This window comes from Molothrus ater, chromosome 7 (genome assembly GCF_012460135.2).
Source record: "Molothrus ater isolate BHLD 08-10-18 breed brown headed cowbird chromosome 7, BPBGC_Mater_1.1, whole genome shotgun sequence".
Lineage (NCBI taxonomy): Eukaryota > Metazoa > Chordata > Aves > Passeriformes > Icteridae > Molothrus > Molothrus ater.
Genome location: NC_050484.2, coordinates 19,031,827 through 19,053,289, shown reverse-complemented (window position 1 = coordinate 19,053,289; position 21,463 = coordinate 19,031,827). Strand labels below are relative to the sequence as shown.

The 21,463-nt window shown below is 37.0% G+C and overlaps 1 protein-coding gene across 1 annotated transcript in view; it reads right to left on the bottom strand.

Moving 5' to 3' along the window:
* The window catches only part of LRP2 (LDL receptor related protein 2), a 110,770-nt gene that overhangs the window by 38,282 nt on the left and 51,025 nt on the right, over nucleotides 1-21,463 (bottom strand). The window contains exons 27-45 of the mRNA XM_036387093.2: nucleotides 19,435-19,646; nucleotides 18,772-18,956; nucleotides 17,658-17,886; nucleotides 16,413-16,590; nucleotides 14,317-14,445; nucleotides 13,180-13,346; nucleotides 11,373-11,516; nucleotides 10,300-10,409; nucleotides 9,228-9,405; nucleotides 8,704-8,917; nucleotides 8,006-8,245; nucleotides 7,684-7,872; nucleotides 5,775-6,695; nucleotides 5,059-5,224; nucleotides 4,428-4,586; nucleotides 3,222-3,511; nucleotides 2,019-2,222; nucleotides 1,410-1,652; nucleotides 674-799 (exon numbers count right to left, since the gene is read on the bottom strand). Coding sequence (XP_036242986.1) covers nucleotides 674-799; nucleotides 1,410-1,652; nucleotides 2,019-2,222; nucleotides 3,222-3,511; nucleotides 4,428-4,586; nucleotides 5,059-5,224; nucleotides 5,775-6,695; nucleotides 7,684-7,872; nucleotides 8,006-8,245; nucleotides 8,704-8,917; nucleotides 9,228-9,405; nucleotides 10,300-10,409; nucleotides 11,373-11,516; nucleotides 13,180-13,346; nucleotides 14,317-14,445; nucleotides 16,413-16,590; nucleotides 17,658-17,886; nucleotides 18,772-18,956; nucleotides 19,435-19,646 — 4,284 coding nt within the window. The remainder of the gene's footprint in view (nucleotides 1-673; nucleotides 800-1,409; nucleotides 1,653-2,018; nucleotides 2,223-3,221; nucleotides 3,512-4,427; nucleotides 4,587-5,058; nucleotides 5,225-5,774; nucleotides 6,696-7,683; nucleotides 7,873-8,005; nucleotides 8,246-8,703; nucleotides 8,918-9,227; nucleotides 9,406-10,299; nucleotides 10,410-11,372; nucleotides 11,517-13,179; nucleotides 13,347-14,316; nucleotides 14,446-16,412; nucleotides 16,591-17,657; nucleotides 17,887-18,771; nucleotides 18,957-19,434; nucleotides 19,647-21,463) is intronic.

Genomic DNA, 21,463 nt, shown 5'->3' with positions numbered 1-21,463 from the left:
AATAGTGAAAGCAAAAATTATCTACTCAGACAATACTAAAACTAAATCACGACCTGAAAATATCCATTATATTTTACGAATTGATCCATAGTATTTCATACGGGAAAACTACTACCCAACTTCTACCTAATAAAAATGTCCTAGCAAAGTTAAACTGGTTCGTAATTAAGGCTGATTGAAAACTAGGCACTTCCATATCATAACTGGAAGATACAAGAATCAAATCAAGATAGAAGACACAAAATCAAATAAAGAACATATCATATGCTAAAGTATAACCACATGAAAGAGCCAAAAGTAATTTGAGACCATGGACAAATTCATTCAGTTAGAAGGAAGAATATTTCAATGTTAAAGTTATGGAAAAAGACAGCTCCCTATAATACTTAACTGCCAAACACCTTGTAAAACAATAAAGAATACAGACCAAAATAAGCAAAAGGAACAATCTTCAAATGCTATATTAAAACTCTGCAAAATTTATCATCTTTTTTATCCAATGAAAGCATTATTTAAATAATTATAATACAATAGTATCATGTATATATAACTTCAGTATTACAAAAGTAGATGCTTTGAGAACAGTTGGAGTTACATTAAAAGAAAAGAGCAGTGGAATAAATTACAGAACTATCAGAGAAATAACACAGGCCCTTTAACTCTCTTAACTTACCACAGTGAGTAGGACTCTCATCACTCATATCTCCACAGTCATTATCACCATCACACAAGTACGTTCGAGGAATGCAAATATTTGTGCTTTGACATTTTGTAAAACCAGACTGGCATGTACGCTCCGCTTTAAGGAGGGAGGAAAAAACCAAAAGTGCCTTAGAGCTATTTTAAACACTGCTATGCCGTTATTTTCATGAACTGCAAAAGTAGCCAATATTGAACTAATCACAGATTACATCTTAAAGAAAACAAACATAACTGATAACTTCTATAAGGCAAGTAATTTTAAACTGTGCCATTATGGGATCCCAATATACACTCCGGATTACTAAATATAGTATAATTAATATAGCATGACACAAAGTAAAAGGCCACTGTCAAATTCCAGGCTAATCCTGCAAAAACATAAACCCTGAATCCAAGTTATCTGAAATAATATTTTTGAAATGTTATTCACAAGAATTAACATTACATACTGCATGAGCATTTGTTGCTTCAAGGCAGACTACTTACAGCAACATTTATTATGTAATATCTTAGGGTGTTCCAGAACATGATTTAGCAACTCCATTTGCTTCAAACAGCACTAAACAGTATGTAATGTAAATTTAAAAAACTTTTGTCCTTCTTGCTGGTTTTGTCAGATTTCTTCACATAAAACCACATTTCCCTCTTCCTTTGTCTAGAGAGTCAGACACCAACAGGCACTAGGTACTAAGTAAGGCTCAACTTACGACAATTCCTCTCATCTGATGTGCCATTGTCATAACAGTTGTTTACTCCATTGCAGACATACTGAAGGGATATACACCTTCCATTATTGCAAGTAAATTCCGTGTGGGAGTCACAGGTTCGGAACAAGCAGCCAAGCTCATCACTGTTATCTCCGCAGTCATTGTAGTGATCGCAGCGGTAATGATAGGGTACGCATCGCCCATTGCCACAGGTAAAAGCTGTTGGCTGACAAGTATGGAAAGCTGCAGAAAATAAAAAAGAAAAAAAAAGTGGATAAAACATAATCTAAGTTCTCTGACAAAGTAACAAATAAAATCACAATATTTTTACCTGCCAGAGCAAACACAGCTGCAAAACGGACTGCATGAAAAGTAAAATACATATTTAAATTAAAAAATTAGAAATCACCTATACATGACAAAAATTCAATACTACAGTGCTTCTGCATTCTAAAGCAAACCACTAGTCTTTCAGACCTCAAATCTGTGAGGAAGCGAGGGATTGTATCTAAACTACAGCCATAAGATCGATGAATATAAAGCCAAAAAAGTGACTACAGAACAGGCAAGCAGAGTATCCATTCTAAAGCAGCTATTTTAAATGCTTACCACACACACTTTCCAACTCATCACTGCCATCACCACAATCATTGTCATTGTCACATTTCCACCGCTCAGAGATACAATGTCCATTAAGGCATGTGAAGAAACCAGTATCACACCTGGTACCATTATCCACAATACAGTGCTTGTTGTTATTGGCTAAATACCAGCGACCTTCAGAGGGGCACTGACATTCTGCACCAGCTGGACCTAAATTTATGTTTGACAGATTAAAAAAAATTAAAATAGGACACAACAAAAAGGACACAAATTTAACATTGATGTTTCATATAGACTTCCATGAAAGTGTTCACAGCTGCAACACTGGAAAAGGCAAAGCAATTTTCATAATTCCTATACAATCCATTTGCTTAGATAGTAGTGTGGTGACTTAGCCAGACTTTTATCTCAGTTAAGCATATGCAAACCCATTAAAACCCACAAAAGTTATTTCAGAGTTCTTTAGAGGAACTGAGATCAGAATTTGGAGTATCTTAGTACTTGCTTGTTGTCCAAATGCCCTTAGTGGCAGCAAGATGGCATGTTATGCTTTCAAATATCACAGCTATATCCACTGAGACTTTATCCCTCAAAATCAAAACAGGTGTTCAAAATTTCTTGTAATAGACAAACTGCTCTTCTCAAAATTAATGAGAAGTTTGAGTTGTTTTCAGGCAAGATAGATCTTTACTGGTATTTAAGATGCTACTAATGAAAACAGGCACTGAATTACTTTTTCAAAGTCAAGGATCACAACTTCCAAAAATCTACAACACATGAAACAGCTTTGTAACACTTATGTAAAGAAATAGCAACCATAAATTTTTAGAATGTCTTGTAGGAAACATCTGATTAATAAGAGCACATACTCTTAAGGTAAGCATATCCTGTAGCACTCACTTCATATTTCACCCAAGGAAAGTTTAAACCCCAGAAAAAAATGGTTTGGCTTAAGTTTGGTTTAAGAGAAACCCATAATTTTCACTTGTGAGGATTCTCAGACAAGATTTCACAACCCCTAGGTGTGTTTGTGAAACACCATGATCTTAAATGGCAATTATTTTGATTGCATTTATAAATAAAGTAGATATTACAAATTTGTGAACACTAAGAATATTTCAGCTGTCCCCATGTGACTAGAATTGTTATAATCTAAAGTCTAATACAGGCAGGAGTAATAGCTTACAGTCATCAAGCATAACAGCTTACCTGGTGCACAGATGTGACTGCAGCCACCATTGAACTGGTTGCAAGGGTTCATACACTGCTGCTGCTTACTTTTTGCCCAGACATGAATATCCATTGGTCTTTGTGGAAGATTCATGATCATTACAATCTGATCTGAACCATCATACTTATTAGCTCTGTAAATGCTTCGTGTGTTCCAGTCTGTCCAATATATGTGCTGATCAAACACTGTCATTGCAAATGGATGCAGAGCAGTGCTAACAATTACCTCACGATTTGTACCACTGAGAGAGCATCTCTCAATCTTCTGCCTACAATAACAAAGAAATTATTACATCTTAAAGTCTTTTAACTTATGTATAAAACCAAGCTCTAATTAGTCTGGCAACTGACATCCAGCATTTCAGTAGTGTTCACCAATATCTTGGGTGCTGCTTATGTTCCCCCAACTCCATTAACTAGAGTTTGAAACAGAAAAGTGTACATTCCATTTGACATCCTGAATTCCTCTTAAAACAGACATCCCATTACAAGTGCCTTGCCCTCCTGCATGCAGATAAATCCAACAGCCACCTTCTTCCCAGAAGATTCCATAGAGACACAGGTCATGGGATTTATATTACACTACAGAGAACACTCTTCTGATACAAAAAAAAAGTCTGAAAAATAACCTCTATGCTGAAGGAATCAGAGGGGAAAGGTCTGATTGCTGCAGTGGTTTCTCTGAGACCATGGGTAAATTTGAATGCTTAGAAAACAAAACCATTTTTTAAAACTTTCCTGCTGATGGAAGAAATTCTGTGGCATAAATTCAAGGTAGAGCTCTGCCTGGTAGGCAACAGCAAGAATATCAGGCCCAATTCCACAGGTGATAGGCATTAACTATGAACAATGAATACTGTAAAATGCGTACTGTGATTGTATTTGTTGGAGAAGACACTTATGAAAGTCCTGAATTGCATGTAAGACAAACAAACTGACAGCGGGTGCAAGTGCATAAAGCAGAGAACTACACTGTGACATAATATAACTTCTTATTGCACAGTAGTTTCACAGCAATATAAAAACTTGACATTGCATTGCTATTAAGTAACTCCTAACGTTCTATAATGTCAAGTGCCAAATTCAACTGAAATGCTGAAAATCAGCTAAGAAATGAGGAAAAATAAATAGAGCTATTAAAATATTAACTAAATGTAAACCAACAAGTGCGTTTTCAATACATACAGATTTGCATCAGCCCAGTAGAGCTGCTGTTCTTCATAGTCCAGGGTAAGTCCATTTGGCCATACTAAGTTTGTGCTCACAATGGGTGTTCTGAAGTTTCCTCCAAGTGTAGCTCGTTCAATCTTCGCATTTGAACTCCAGTCAGTCCAATACATATACCTGTCAATAACATATTGTATTTTCATAAAACAAAACTCACAAACTCTGCTTTTGGTAGTATTTCCACCCTCATGTCCCTTACTGAAGTGTACATTGCAAAACTACAAGAAAAGATCTTCCTCTATTTTGGCTCGCATTGACGAGGGAGTCTTCTAGAGGGATCACTGGGGTCCACTGCAGTGAACTTCAGAAATTTTTTTCCAGCTCCTATGTGAATTCACTATACGTCAATTAATCTCTTTTTTATCTTCTTAATTATAACACAGCATAACTGGTAATGAAATTAAAAGCACAGTATCATACAGTAATGTCCCCATCCTCTCAGGAAATGTTGATACTGAAACAAGAATTCTTCTGAGGCATTCAAGGAATACAACAGAAAAAGGGTTAGGGTTATAGGAAGTCTCTGGCAGTCTTTGTCAAGGTCTAAATTGTAGTTTCACCTGCAGTTAAAACAAAGTGGAACACATACCCTCTGCAGGGATCTAATACAATGGCTCTCGGCCGGGGCACACGGGCAATCACGGTGCGGTTTGATCCATCCACAGCCATCGAGCTGATGGTCTGATTGAGGTAGTCACTGTAGTAAACTCTGTTGTTGATCCAGTCAAAGGCTATGCCATCTGGAGTCCCCAGGTCTTAGGCACATGCAAGCAAACACACACAAGCTCAGCATGGTTTCCTGAGATACTTCAGCACTCTTCATCTATTATAATTTGGCTACACTGAAGACTTCTTTGAAACGCCATTGGCACCAGTGCAAATCTGTCCATTCAAAAAACTGGAGTAGTAATACTTGGGAACCAGGCAGACCTGGGTATATAACAGTGTTACAAAGACATTTCCCTCACATAGATTTAAGTTCTGGTTGCTATTCTTCATGTAGCAGGAATCCTCCCTTAGTCCATTATATTAATTTATTACATATAATTTTAATTTATTATGTACCATTTTATATACAGAATAATATCTATCCAGTTTTATATTTCCATATCATTGGGATCAAGATAAAATAAGAATCTCAAAAAAGGAAAAAATGAGAAAGAAAAAAGAGCATTTTATTAGATATCTTAACTAAGTGGTCAACCTTGACCTCTAGTATAAAAATACCCTAGGCTAGTGGTAGGTGCTGCAGGTCATTTTTTTTTTAATATCTGATTAATTTCTACTATATTTCAGTGCACTTACCAGATGCAATTACAGTTGGAGAGCTAATTCCTGAGTAAATACTAACATAACTGATTCTTCCTGTTCCTGAAGGATAACTTTGTGTAAAATATATTCGGTTGTTTATGCTGTCAAAATCCAGGGCCACAGCAGTTCTTAACACATTGACTGCGCGGAAGGGAGGACTGTGGTTTTCAGGATCTAGATGGATACTTCTGAGGCCATTTTCAAGAGCAAAAATCAGGTAATCATCTGTTGAAATGGAACATCTCTTGCCATCACTGCCTAGTGTTCCAAAGGCACAACCACATTTCGGTGTCTGAATGTCAGGGAGAGCAAAACAGAGGTGAGAACAACCTCCATTGTTGTCCAAACAAGGATTGTTGTTGACATCAAGGGGAGAACGTGACTGGAAATTACTGTTGTAAATTGTAACATCCCTCAGCCAATTAATGTTATCTCTTATTACTGTTGGCTGATCAGTATTGCCTGGCTGCTTGCTGGCCTGGAAGACTTTTTTCAGGTTTCGATCCACCCAGATCATGGAATTGCCGAAGATAGTGATACCATATGGAGTTGGATAGCGACTGCCATAACGCACAATTTCAACATCACCACCATCGGGCTGAATTCTTGCAATCATATCTAAGGAATCATCCACCCAGTAAACATAGCCATTGCTGTGATCTATGGCCAACCCACGAGGTGTGACAATGCCCTCAGACACAAGAACTGTTCTGTTGGTGCAGTCAAGAAACGCACGTTCGATCTTTGGATTTTGCCCATAATCAGCCCAGAAGAGATATCTGTTTTTTGGGTCAACTACTATGTGCCTTGGCATGTCTATGGTAGTTTTCAGAAGCACACGGCGATAAGTTGTGTTTAAACGCAAAACTTCTATAAAAGTCTCTGTCAGGAAGGCATTTGTAAAATAAAGATTTCCTGTATACAAAAACCAAAACAAAACAAATCAGAAAAGCAAAAGAGAAAGTTAATATTAGCATCAATACCTGAGAAACACAAGTTGCTAAAATACCAAACCACAAAATGAATAGCCATCATAAATATGTTAGTACTTGGATGCATAAGGTATTCACCTACCATCCGATGAATTAGAAAGAAGACAGCCAAACTGACAGTAGTCAATTAATTTCTAAATTCTCATGGATGGCCATGGGTATCAGTAGTACAGTTGCCTTTTAAAACACACAACTATAAAGTCCATGTTATGGCACAAGACTGTATACAGGAACCAAATTAAGTGTTTACAGCAGATGATTATCCTAAAACTCATCCCAACAAGCCTATCAATCAACTGAAGAACTTTTGCAAAACATATATACAGTACATATATATATACAAAACTAAAGTATTAATGGTAATTGTTGATTAATACATTCTGAAGAGTTAATATTTTAATTAATCTCTAATATGTTTAAATAGGAACAGGAAGTGCACATGTGGAAATTATAGATCAAAGATAAATATTTCTTCTGGTTTTTTTACTTTTCATTATAACTTATAATATGTGTACACAGGAATCTGAGGGTAGATAAAAAGTCCTTTTCTTATTTACAATGTCATAAGACAGGTTTTGTGCACTCTTCTCTGGTACATGCTTTCACAATGATAGTTCACAGCTACTTACAAATGTACAGACAAGAGCAGAGGCCTAAGAAAAATATTAAAGCATCAGGAGAGAAAAGGCTCTGTACATCTTCTCTGATAAACTTTCACCTTTACAGATATATATATAAATAAATTTAAGAGCCATTCATTACTTCCTCTTATTTTAAAATCTGTCCATTAAACCACAAGCTAGAACCATGGTACTTCCATTCAAAATAGTTCCATTAGAATCTGCTTATGTTAGCCTAAAAATTTTATAATATGTAAAGAATAACATTCTCCTAAATTCAGCTGTGCTTACCTGCTACCCAGTCAATTGCAATGCCACGGATCCCATTTCGTCCTATTCCATTTGTAACAACATTTCTAAAATAAGAACCATCAGGTTTAATTTTACGTATTGCATTCTGAGAAGAAACTGTGCTACTGAAGTCACACCAGAAAATGAAACCAGAAGGCATGTGAACATCCACATGAAGTGCATTTCGTCCTGAAATATTTTGAAAAGTATTAATTAATGATTCTTTTATAGAAACTAAATTCTTTAAAGTATGTGCTATGCTAGAAAGAAATGCCAAAATACCAGGCATGACAAGATTTTTTTCCTATTAATATTCACATACCTCTTCCTGCCAGTGGTACCATGGCTTCAGAGTGATCTGATGTCTCTAAACTAAATCCTTTAATTGCAGAGAGCATAGAAACAACTACAAATGAACTGTATGGGGAACAGGTTCTGTTATCAGGATTTAGCTGAAAGCCAGTAGCACAGGCACAGGTGAATAATCCACCAGGTACAGGCAGGCAAAGCTGCTGGCACACTCCAATATTATTACTGCAGCCATTTGTGGAACCGGCAGAATCTGCAAAAGACATACATGGCAAAACAAAAATCTCAACTGTATCATCACAAACACCCATAGATATACACCCAAATGCATATAGTTGCATAGTATTAATAATCAGCTGACAAAAATAAAGATCCTAATCAGAATACATTTTAGCACAGATGTGATAGCAATGGGTTTACTGGTCTCTTGTCATCTAAGATCAATGGGGCCAACAGCCAGATAAAACAAATTTGAAGCTAAAGTAACAAAATTTCTTAGTCAACACAACTTTAGTAAAACTACATGAGCCAGTAGATGCCTTAACTAGATGGTGGAGCATCTCTTTACCAAAACCAGGCAAAATGCTGCTGACACTTTTCCTGTAAGACAAATCAAAGCATATCCTTTGAAAGAGCAACCATTCTGTCTCTAAGGAATGTTCGAGTTTTTGCAAGTTGAATATCCTGAAACATCTCTCTACAAATACTCACTGTCTCTGTAATATACTCGTAGACTCTTCAGTCTTGGGACATTATCTCTCAGTACTACTTTGTTTGCACCGGTGGCCTTGTCAACTCGTTCAATTACTTCATAATCTCGATCAGTGTAGTACAGAAAGGTACCGTACACAGCAACTCCCCAGGGATGAGAAAGATGAACCACGAGAGTCACACGATTTGTACCATCCAAATTGCCTCTCTCAATCTAAGAAATCATTTTAAAGATTAGGATTATATTTCCTATAGCAAAAGTTCAGTGTTATAAAACAAAAATGCAACGCATGATACTAACATCTCTTTTGTGCATGAAATCTTTAGGTACAAGGTAGGAAGGAAAGGCAAGCAGTATATGATTTCTGATCTCATACTTTTGATGGTATTTAATAACAACTATCCAGATTTTGCTTGGTCTGCAAATCCCATTTATAAAAGAAAACTGAAGTAACTAAGTCACTCATGTGAACCATAGATGCAGAGACAGGTAAAGAAGCAATTATTAAAAATATATCTCCTACCATTCCTGTGCTTGTGACAGCCCAGTACAACTTTTGTTCCTTAATGTCAATGGTAAGAAACTCTACATGGTCCAGGTTGCCAGTGAAGAGGGTTTGTATGCTCGAGCCATCCATGTTTGCACTGGCAATCTTTGCTGGGACTCCACTGTCAGTTCCCTGGTCTGTCCAGTACAGCTTCCTGTAACAGACATTAGCAGATCTGTTAGCAAAACTAGAAGCAAGAGAAATCAGTGGACCAGAGTCGCTTGAGCATACACTTAAAACCAATTCCTCTGTCAAACACTTCAGCACATGCTGAACAGAGCTCATGCTGAATCAAACCACAGTTAAAAAGAGCTTATTTGAGAAAGAGAAGAATGCTTGTTCTCTCGACAAAGAGAAACACCTGCTTCTCTTGAAAGAGAGGAATGCCTCTTAAATAATTTTTAGAAATCCATAACCTCGCCTATTTTGTCCCATGATAACATCAGCAGGTAAATGCAGTAGAGTATTAAGACTATAACATAAAAGGACTCCTCCTTATAATAATAATTCTGTTTCACAGATGGCTGCAACATTTCAGAGTGAGTTTGGTTTCAATTTTCAATTAAAACTACAGAATTAGAAAACATCTAGATGAAACAAAAAAAAAAGGCAAATTGTTCTTTTTGGGAACAAGCAGCAAAATTATATTTAGTGCTATACTTTTTGACATGTGACATTTTTCCCATGTAATACATCTTTCTAGGCTCAAGTCAGACATCACAAGATATTTTACAGAAAGACTTTGGAGTACTCTTTATTCTGGGTTCTCATTTTTCAGGAATTTTTTCACAATCATAATATTCTGAGATTTTCTTTTACATTAAAAAATGGTACTATACCAGCATGTTGTAAATTAAGGAGATGAACATCTATGTAATAATTTAGGAAGCTATGCAATTATTTTTTACAGCTTAAAAAGAGTAAATAAGTTCTGTCCAAATATGAAACAAACCAAACCATGTCAAATCCAGGATGAAAACCCTAAAAAACAAGAAAAATATGGAGAATATATTCATGAGCAAATACAACAGCAGTTCTGGAAATTTACCCTCTTGCTGGATCAACTGCCAAACCAATTGGTGTGCCAGCTCCCAGAGAGGTGCCATCATTGGTAATCAGTGTTTTCCTGTACATTATGTCACCATGCAGCTTCAGGACCTATGCAAACATTGAACTTATCAGATCATGCAATATAGAACTTACAGTGCATTTTCAAATTACAGGAATGAAGCCTAAATCAACATGGAGTTGAAATTGCAGAAGACTTTCTTGAATACCATGAAGAAAAAGCACATTGTTCTGTACTCTAACCACCGCCTTTCTCTAACATGCACCCCTTGAAAGAGCTGCTTGCAGCTAAGAACCTGCCTATGATAACAAGGAAGGCTCCTAAGCATAAAAACAATTTATCTTTCAGTTTCCATAATATCTTCAAGGACTGAATGGGTAGATGAATTTCTGATTTAGGAAGTATCCCATTTCATTTGCTCAAATTAGCTGCCTTTTAATTTAATAGTAGGCATTTATACTTTGGAACAAGAACTAATGACTGGGTTTATTCACAGTCATTACTATATAATATATTACTTATCCTCCATTTCCCTACTCTGAATGACAATTTTATCATTCACATACCATGAGACTGCTTGTCTCTAGAAAGCTACATGATACATTATCAAAGCATTTGGGAATGGATCTTACTGAGTTCAATGGCAGCATTCCTTTACTATCAGAGGCATTGCATTCGGATAATTGATTTGAAGTAAGGATAATAACAGTAGTAACTCTAGTCATCATAGTGTTAAACACACCTGTGTGTTTAACACTAGAAGCCTAAGGCATTGTAGGGAGAAAACAAAAAAATTTATACACAAATAAAGTTTGCAGGGTAGATCTATGCACAAATAAAGTGTCCAGAATATATCACTTTCAATCTTTTTGACTATGTTTAAATTTAAGTTTCTGTTCAAGTTTGTGAAGTATTTTTCTACTGACAGATTACTCTTTAAAGTAAATCTAATTTAAGTTTTTCATGAAATAAATATTACTAATTTAAACCTGTATATGTAGCAGTGAAAAATCTATGCTCTTATTTTCCAATTGTCCCTCTTAAATAATTACCTCAATTGACTGTGTCCCTGGGTTCGTGTAATACAGGTTTGCAGATATCCAGTCTAGTGCCAGACCAGTAGGAGCACCAATAACAGCTGCTGGAGCAAAAACTGTCCTGTTGGCTCCATCTGACCTCACTCTGTGAATTTCACCCTTGGAAAGAAAAATAACAAAAGTTTAAAAAGTGTCAAGAGCAGAAAACACTCTTCTATTGCAACTACACTAGCACTTCTTTTATACTGCAATCATTTCTAATCACAGTTCTAGGCAGAAGGAGGCAGAGGCAGAGATAAGGCAGAACCAGGAATATAAAATGGAGAACAGGAAGACAGAAATATGTTTTTTGCAGAGGGTGTTCCATGACTGACACAAGTGTCTCAGCTCTGTTTGGGAGCAACCGAAGCCTGAGGCCTGCAGGTCAGGGGTACAGCTGGGAGGCACAGCCCAGAGGCACACCTTTGGCAGGCCTTGTCAAGACCCAGCTAAAGCAGACCTAACACCTAACACTTGCCCTGTGAAGGCACCTGCCATTCCACTTGGCAGGATTTAACTTGCTGATAATGGATGTATTAGCCCTTGACTGCCCACACTATTGTATATGTCAGCTGTGTCTGCTGGCTGACATCTGTCAAGAATATTTTTTCAGACTGCAGGGAAGATGAAACAGGTTCCCAGGTACTTAAGTAGTTTCTCGGGCAAAGATTTGCTTAAATAGGTCTATTTAACTACTTCATTGAACTAAACATTCTAACTCTAAAAGAACAAATTATTAAACAAAATGTAATTTCTTTATTAGTGGCATAGAATACACTTTAAAATTAGTTCTTTTAAAAATTGTATTTACTTCAGAGCTGCAAAATGTAAAGAAAGCAGATTGGGAAAAAAACCCAAAAATCTTGTGTGGATGAAACATAACAAGTTTGTGTGAATTGTTTCTGTCAAAACATAATTACAGAAATCTCCTTATCTACCATCATATTTCTCCAAGACCTAATTATTGCTTTTCTTGACAAAAAGAATTGTTTTTAAGTTTCCAAGAGTGAAGACATATTGCAGAATCAGTAGTTTCCTATCACATCTGTCTCACAGACTACCATAGATTTTTTCCTTTTGAAGTGTCCATTCACAAAAATTATGTAATTTTTTCCCCTTTTGTTTTTTGTGACAAGTTAGCCTTATAGAACACACATAGTTTCTTAGTTCATGACCAGCAATAAAAGCAATTAGTCAAACAATTATAAATAACTACTAAAAATTAGTTCAAATTCATTTTTAAATCTATAAGCCTCACATGTGCTACCTGGAAATTCTTGTGAGTTTGCAACCATCTATTTAAAGAAAAAGAAGCTTCTTTATGATGTCAGTTCATTAAGTGCTCAGACTAAATGCACATACATTCATTCTAATGCTAAGTGTCACTGTGTCCAGTGCACTGCTCCCATGGAGAAGTGCTCTGGCTGTGTTTGCAGAGTTGACTGCTAAGTCAAGAGAGCAGAGAGAGCAAACTACAGCACAGCAGGGCTGAGAGCGTGGGTCTGTCAATGCTCTCCAGTGTTTCCTCTTCATGTCTCTGAGCCAGGAAAAAACATTAATCAGATGTTCCTGCTGACAAAAATAAGAACTACTTTACAAAAGAGACAAAGCTTCTTTACTTGCCTTGGGGGAGAAACCAACAAAATAAGAAAAAATTTTGAAAAAAAAACCCACCACACCACACCAACAAAAAGAAATGATAACATATTTCAGTCCAAAATACTTCTCAAAAATAAAAAAGGTTTTAATTTAGTGCAAATTTTGAACACAAATACTAACTTACTGGATTTTCAACCCAATAAATCATCTGTTCAGAGTCATCAAAGTCAACATCAACACCATTTTGAACTCCTGCTATTGGAACCATAGCATCATTTGTCTTCTCCTCAGGGTTCAGAGAAATTCCATAAATTATATTATCTCTTACAGCAATAAGGAAAGGGTGTTCAACTGTGAAAACAAAGAGTAATTCAGAGTTGCTTCTGGTCAAGAAAAAGGCATTATGATATGCTTTTGATATGCTTTTGCCCTCCCACCCAAAAGTTCCTGATGCTGAGAATGGCTCAATATTACCAGTGATGTTTTGAAACCACTTACATAGAGGTTTGTTCCCTCACTAGGAACAAGGTTATCAGTTATTTAAACTGTTGTAACATTTTAAGTTTCAGCACTGTGCAATCACAAGGCAAATTCTGAGCAGAAGCAAGTAAATAAGGCAGGATCACTCACTGCCAAACAAAAGAAGGATATTTATGCAGCTGCTCTAAGCTGTTTTTTCAAATCTCTGAGAAGAGGAACCAGCCAAAGCTCTGAGGATTCTGCAGGACCTGCCTGTGATAGGTTCTAATGCATATTAAGCAGGACCCACAAGCATGGAACAACATCACAGGGCAACTGCTGATCATTATTACAAAATATAACTGCAGAAATGTTTTCTGGTTTTATCCCTAAGGGAACAGACATACTCCCTTTTGGTATATTTATTTTTAGGTAAACTTGTACCCTTATGTTTAAATCTTATTAACAAAGGGCAATGCATTGGGTGATCTGAGAAAGTGCATCAGAGAGCTGCAGAGTGAGAGTCAGCAACTGCATTTCTCCTCTGCTAGGGACTAGGGGAAGAGAATCTCCTGAACACAGATTCCCTCCCCTTTTCCTTGTGCTTTGGTCTTTGGAGAACAAATCCTACCCTCCTCTTCCCACAGGCACAAGCTACCACTTAACAGGGAACTGGGCTGTAGAAGTAACCCATTGAATCTTTTATAATAGATCAAATACTTGGTTGGTTGGTTTGGTTTTGATTTTCTTTACTGGCTGCTTAACACCTTCATATAAATTTTGCAGTAAAAAATCTGGCACGAAAAACCACAAAACACAGCATCACTGCACCTCTCAAAATCTCATTCATATACTGCCCTACCTCTCATGCAGTTCCTGTTATCAGGAGAAAGGATCCATCCTGAAGGGCAAGCACAGGAAAAAAAAAGTGGTCCAGATGAAGAAAGTAAGCAGAGATGGCTACAGGGGGATGATGCACAGGAATTAATACCTGAAAATAAGAAGGGAACTATTAGCAGCTATAACAATATAAGCAACTAGAGAGAATATTCTCATTGCTACTGACATTAACCCAGAACTAAGAAAGTTTTGCTATTTCCTTAAGATTAAAACAATGAAATTATTTCTAAGAACCACAAGGAATACAATATACTTGTGACAGGATACAATTTTCCATGGAAAACCAGTACATTATCATAGTAATCTTTGCAATTTTTATGCATCACAAAAAAACTTTCAAACTCTATTTCAAACTTTTCTTAACTGCATGAGGAAACCTGTGGGATTTGCAGTCCTTGATTGTAATAACCCTTCTAGATGGAGGATTTAAATTTTTTGCTGAAACTTCTTAGAGAAACTCAAGAGAAAATAGTTGCAATGTCTTACTCAAAGATAGTGGGAATTCAACACCAAATTTCTTAGCTGACTTTGAAACTGTGAATCGAAAGTTGTAAAATGTAAAAAAAAGACACTGAAAATCTCTCCTGACTGCTATTATTACTATACACTAAAATTCAATCTAAACCACTTCCACAAACTTGCTACTGTACAAGATTTTTCAGAATGAGTAATCTTCATAAGAAAACAAAAATCAGATTTTGAGTACATCCTTAGCAATGGCAGCAGACCTTACTCTAAAAAGCTTGGAAGTTCCAGGAATTTACACAATTGTTACCAATATAAAAACTAACAAGAACTGAAAACAAATTAACATGACAATAATGGCATAAACTCAGAACTCAAACTGTAAGAAAATTGTTCATGTCATCAGTATAAAAAATCTAAACTCTGGTTAGTGTAAGATCCAATGGTTTACAAAATAAGAGAGTGGATGACAGTTTTATTACTGCATCTGGAATTTCAATCAGCATGTAATTATTCCTTCATTTGTCAACATCAGTGTGTTGTGCTATTCTGCAAGTACTCCATTCTCTCCCTTTTTGTCTGGCCACATAAAGTACAATAGAATAATTCAGAATGAAAAATTATCAAATATACTAAATACAATGAAGAAAAAGAAGAAAAAATTCTCCAGGGATAGAAATTTTTTAAACCTTAGGTTGTAAAATAAAACCTCTCAAACCATAATTATGATGAATCAATTAAAGCTATGCCCTGCTAACTGAACAATTGACAGTGAGAATAGGCAGCTTTAGTTTTGAACATGTCTGAGGAAGGCTTTGTTCCAAAATAAATCCAGCACTGAAAGTACTAGTGCCTTACTCAGATACTCAGGGAAGTCTCCACCTTCCCTGGCATGGGGGTGTATTTGAGGAAAAAAAGAAAAAAAAAGTAATATTTATTAGCTGGAAACACTCCATACACAAGAAATATAACTGAAGCTGAAAGATAATATTCCTATCAACATGCTCAACACTCTTCAAGTCATGCTATGAAATAACAAAACAGTCTGATATGAAAGATCTCTACCCTAACAGAAATAATTTAGGGTTTTTTAGTCTTTAAGCTGCAAGAGATCACCTGCACAAGATCTCAGAGAGAACATTTAATGCAATGAAGGGCATTATTTATCATTATTGTTTCATTGACTTAAATAATGTAGAAGTACTTTCAGAGAAAGTTGATGACAGTAATCTTTTCAAAAATTATTATTACCACACAAGAAATTGAATCTAGTATGCCACAGAGAGAAATTTTTTAAATTAAAATGCTTTCCAAAAATGCCTCAATTGTCTTGTAAAAACATTCAGAACAAAGTGCAAGAAAATGGCACACACTACCCCCTTCTTTTTCTTTTTGGCTAGTCATCATCCTGAAATGCTGCCTGTGTGGTTGCTTTCCCTAGCACCAGATTGAACAGCTGCAAGTCAATAGTATGAATCATTTGCTTGTTTTAACCCAACCCATTTGCTGAAAAGACTGATTCTTGGTGTTCCAATGAATGACATCACTGCATGCTTATTTCTGCAATTACCAAAGTTGTTTTGATGAACTTACCATCAGGCTGCTTTACAGGATGGACTGCCACAAGACCCAAAGGCTGGTGAATGTTATAAATCATAACTGTCTGGTTTCCTCCATGCCATTTATTGGCCCGAATTACTCGATTAGTATAGCGGTCACTCCAGTACACAAAATCTTCAAAGACAGTTAGACCATGTGGATGCTGCAATATCTAAAAAGGCAAGGTTGATGACCAATGTACTTCTGGAGATTTGCTGATGTAAAGCTTGCAATGAAATAATAACAGAGGTGAGCGTAATTTTTAAATAAATAAATAATGAAGCAACTGTTTCTCAAAAGATATTTTTCAGAAAAAAAATGAAATGTCATCTATAGTCTAAAAATAATACATTAATAATGAGAAAAATATATATTGTTTTAAAGTGGAATGCTATATAGACCCTGTGAGATAAAGAGAATGAGGAATTAACAAAGCAGTCTAACTACTTTGGGTAGAACCCACAGATAAAGAGCCAATTGTAGATTTTCAAAAGCACAAGAGGAAATGTCTAGTGAGAATTATGGATTTGTCAAGAACCTGCATCCTTGATAAGCCCCCCTAAAATTTACCAGAGGATCAAAGAAGAAGGTTTATCTAGATTTCAGATAACCAGGAGTGGAAAGATTGCATTGGCTCCTATATCACGCTAATTGTCTCTCCAGCCAAAAGTAAAAACCCAGGAGTCATTAACCATGGGATTCACATGGTTATTGATACCAGCTTGTGTGCCAGCTGAACATCTGTGCTATTGTGTTGGTACAAGGACAGTGCTACAAGCTGCCAGCAGCACTTCACTGGGAGACAGACTGTAAGAGGGATTGTCTTGATGGAGTTGCTGCACACAAGTCATAGCACAAAACCCTTCACTCCTGTCAAGAATAGTAGCAATAATCACTCACAAAATACCAGGAAAAGTTTCTCCAGGCTTTCTCTACTATACTTGCCTACAGAAAATGTACCACCTAGTTGCAGCAGTGTCTGATGTCACCTTCAGATTTCACACATGCAGACAGAAACAGATGAGAATGCTATAAAGCACCAAGTCTACAGGCAGCTCCAGACTCCTGAGAGACTGAATAGGATAGCAATTTCTCTTTTTCCAGCAGCAGGAAGCAGATAAAATACTTCACATCTGCTTCACTCAATAATTTTGAAGAAAAATACACCCAAGTCTATGACAACGCTAATATATTTTTCAGTACTATCAGCAGGGACACAGTTCCTCATTAATGTCTTACCAGATCACTTGCAACCACCTGTCGTCTGTTGTTTCCATTGTAATCACAGAAATCGATATAATCAAGATAAGCATCAGCAAAATAGAGAAGTTTATTTGGATAATCAATGGAAAGTCCATTGGGCCAGTAGATTTTATTATTAACAATCACTGTGCGCATTTTGCCATCCATGCTGGCTTTTTCAATTCGGGGGTTTTGGCCCCAGTCTGTCCAGAACATTACATGAGCACTGAAAAAAGTAACTCATGGTTAGCAAGCTGGGAAAAAAACTAGCAGCCTATTGAGAAACATTCCATAAAGAATCATTAGCCAAAAAGTAGAAGCAATCTTTCTATGAACAGTCCTACATAATGATACTGAAATAATTTACTTTAGCAACATGCTTACTGAAGATATTACAGTAATTTCTGTTATAAAAATTCTTTTAACACTTCTACTGTTGTTTCTATTTGTCAATAATAGCAGCTACTGGTTTTGTCAATATAGAAGCTACTGGTGTCACTGGTTTTTAATGTTTATTATAATCTCATCCTCTGACTGCTACGTAATAATTTAATACAGGCTTACACTCTAACAGGTATTCATTGATAATGTTAACAGCATTGAAACTGGCAGTAAACAGAGTTCAAGGCATTGAAAACCTCAAAAAAGAGTAAAATTTTGCACATGAACAGTTCAAATCATCACATTAACTCTATACCACTTGCTATCTGAAATGGGAAGGTGCTTTTGTGATAACAATACAATCTGGATAATTATTTCAGACTTGGAACTATGAAGGTAGGCATATGACATGACATCACATTGTTTGTGGTATACCACTAACTGAAGTGATACATCATAATTTTGAATTAATACTTCTTAACTCAGAAGCAAATGAAGAAAAATCTTTTATAGGTGAAAAACCATCTTGTTGCACTGAAACAGAGCAACATATCACCAGTAATTACTTAATGACTTGAAATATTAATCAACTCTGCAAACACACTAAATTGTTCTAAGTTGTTCCTTCCACTTGTCATTTACAATTCAAATACAATTTGGACATGTCTTAAATTTTAATAGTTACATCATAAAATAAGCATCTTAATAAAAATAAAATGAAAAATCTTACTCAGTTCTAGGATCTAACACTAGTCCTCTTGGGTTTGTTATATTTTCACTGATCAGCACAGTCCTGTGGCTCCCATCCATTTTGGAGACTTCAATTGTTTCCAGAACAAAGTCTGTCCAGTAAAGGTTACGACCTACCCAATCCACTGCTATACTTTCAGTCACAGTGACACCACTGTCAAACACCTGTTCAAGAACAAAAAAGCAGGTGGGGGAGAGGAAAAAAAAAAGATTATATTAAATTTTACCCTTTGCATTTCTATAGATATGGAAAATTATGAACAAGTTTCCAATTTCTTCTAGGTCTACAATGCAGAATGAATCACAATGTACATATTCAAAATTACGGCAAAGTAATTTTATACATAAACCCAAACACTCCTACTAACTTCAGGAGGTCTATTGAAGAAGTTAGAATTTACTAATAGGAAAATCAGTTTATATTGTGATGCTTAAAAAAGGGCTGCTTGAAAGCATTCAGTTTCCCTTTTCAAACAGCTATTTGAAATGTTAGCTTAGCTTATCTACAAAGTTGTTTCACTTTGTCTCTGTTATCTCTTTTCTTACTATATTTGGATTTTCCTCTTCTCCTTCATTAACTAAAGATACAGTGTCTTCATTTTCTCTCCATAAAAGACAAGAAAACTTACTTAGCAAAACTTACTATTTTTCGGTCACTCCCATTTTGATAAGCACTCCAAATTTTATCCTGTGTTGTATCAGACCAAAAGATACGATCTGTGACTGAATCAAAATCAATAGCCACAATATTTGTCCCATCCCGAACCAGAGAATAAATACTGTGTGACTGAGAAGTGATGTTATCCACAACAATTTGGTTACGACTTGCCACCAGCAAAAGAAGATTCCCAGATTCTGTCAGAGGAATAGAAATTAAAATAAACCAATGAGCTATTCAACAGTAATTGGGAGAAAAAGAAACCCTGAGTAATTTAACATGACTTTATAGCATCAACGCTATAGTATCTAGACATAAATATTGAAAGGACAAATTTAAATCAATTCCCAGGCCAAGATATAGTATCATATCCAGTCTGTCCATCCTGACTTTTAAATCTACACTGGCTTTTCTCCATAACTCCTTTTACAGACTTCCCTCCCAGGCTCCTATCTGGACCTTAGGTCCTATTGCCCACTGTCTAACCAGTTTGCTGCTGATATCCAATACTCATTCCTCCATAAAACTCTTTCATCTCCCACTCCCAATGCAACTCCCAAAGTTTTTGGCACTTCCAATTAATCTACTCAGCCTGGTCTCCCTCCTTTGTAACCCACCTTCTCTTTTTTCCCCCTTTGGACCATGTGGGAACAAGGGAGAAGAAGCAGATTACAGGAAAGCCATAGATTGCTGTAATTAGGTTGCACAGATAAGATGCTGAAAAACAACTGAAGAGCATCAACCATAAAGACAGCAAAGTACAAGAAACTCCCTATTAGTAACGGCCAAGCTTATGTGCAGAGAAAATGCAAGTGTCTTCCACAACCTGAGTATATCCCTAAACCAGGAAACTTGTAGAGATAAATTCCACAGGGTTTATGGCTTCTCTTCCCTGTCAGTGTACTACAGAAGAGACAGAGAACAACTGGCATCTAGGCTGCATCAGTGATGTCTGCTCCTTAGAAATGAGCAAAGTACAGCATAGGCACCAGATAAGTCTTATGAAAGGCTGGGATTTTAACACTTTGTGAGCATTGAACTTTATAAACAGTTAATTTTGGCCTACGGCTTACAAGCCTCTGACATTGCTTTTCTTCAAAATATATTTTTGATCATTGCAAGCTGAAAAAAATAGCGTTCATAGAAATATACAATTTCTATGAAATATTAGTTTCTAATTAACCCTACAGCTGACAGTTTTAATTCTCACGGTCATCTGCCATGAACAGCTCTAAAATCAACTCTTTTAAGAGAAAAAGATCGTAACGGCAAAGTGTTGGCAGTTAGATTTTTCCTTTAGTTCCTTTCTCTCAGGGAATTTTCTCCAATTTGTTGCTAAAAGATAATTAAGGACTGGTACTTAAGAGAGACAAAGGATATAGCCCAGGAGAAGGGGGATGAGTGCAGCAGGTTGCACTATCTAGCTGAGGGGCATTTTCTCGGGAAGGGCAGCAATACCTCGAGATTTTGGCTGGGGGGTGAGGGGCTGGGCTGGACTCCATGCTTTTGCTGTCGGCATCGGAGGAGGACGGTCGGTCGAGCTGATGCCACTGCCACCGCCCCACCCCGTACTGCTTCTTCCTTACTGTGGGTGAGCCTCTGCTTGTAAGAGCAGCTGGTGGACTGGCACCTTCTTAACACCCTACCGCACTGGGAAGGGCCCTCACCACCTACCTGAGTGCCTCAGGGGAAAACCTGGGACCCCCTCGAAGGATGCTCTCCTCCGGCTGCACGGAGCGGGGCTGCCGCTGCCCAGCCCTGTCGTTTTTCTGCCACTGCTCCGGGTTTTCGCTACACTCCAACCCCGCACCCCTGCCTGCCGGGAAGCCCCTGCGGCTCCTGCTACAGCTGTGGAGTTTCTGATACATTTCCTTTCCTACTCTGGGGTTCCAGCCGCCGCTGCGAGGTTCCTACTGCAGCCCAATTCACCATCCCTCCCGTGAGGGGGACGCGGCCGAGCTCGCGCCACAGCGCCCCCTACCGGCGCAGGGGAATCACCGCAGCCGCCCCGCCG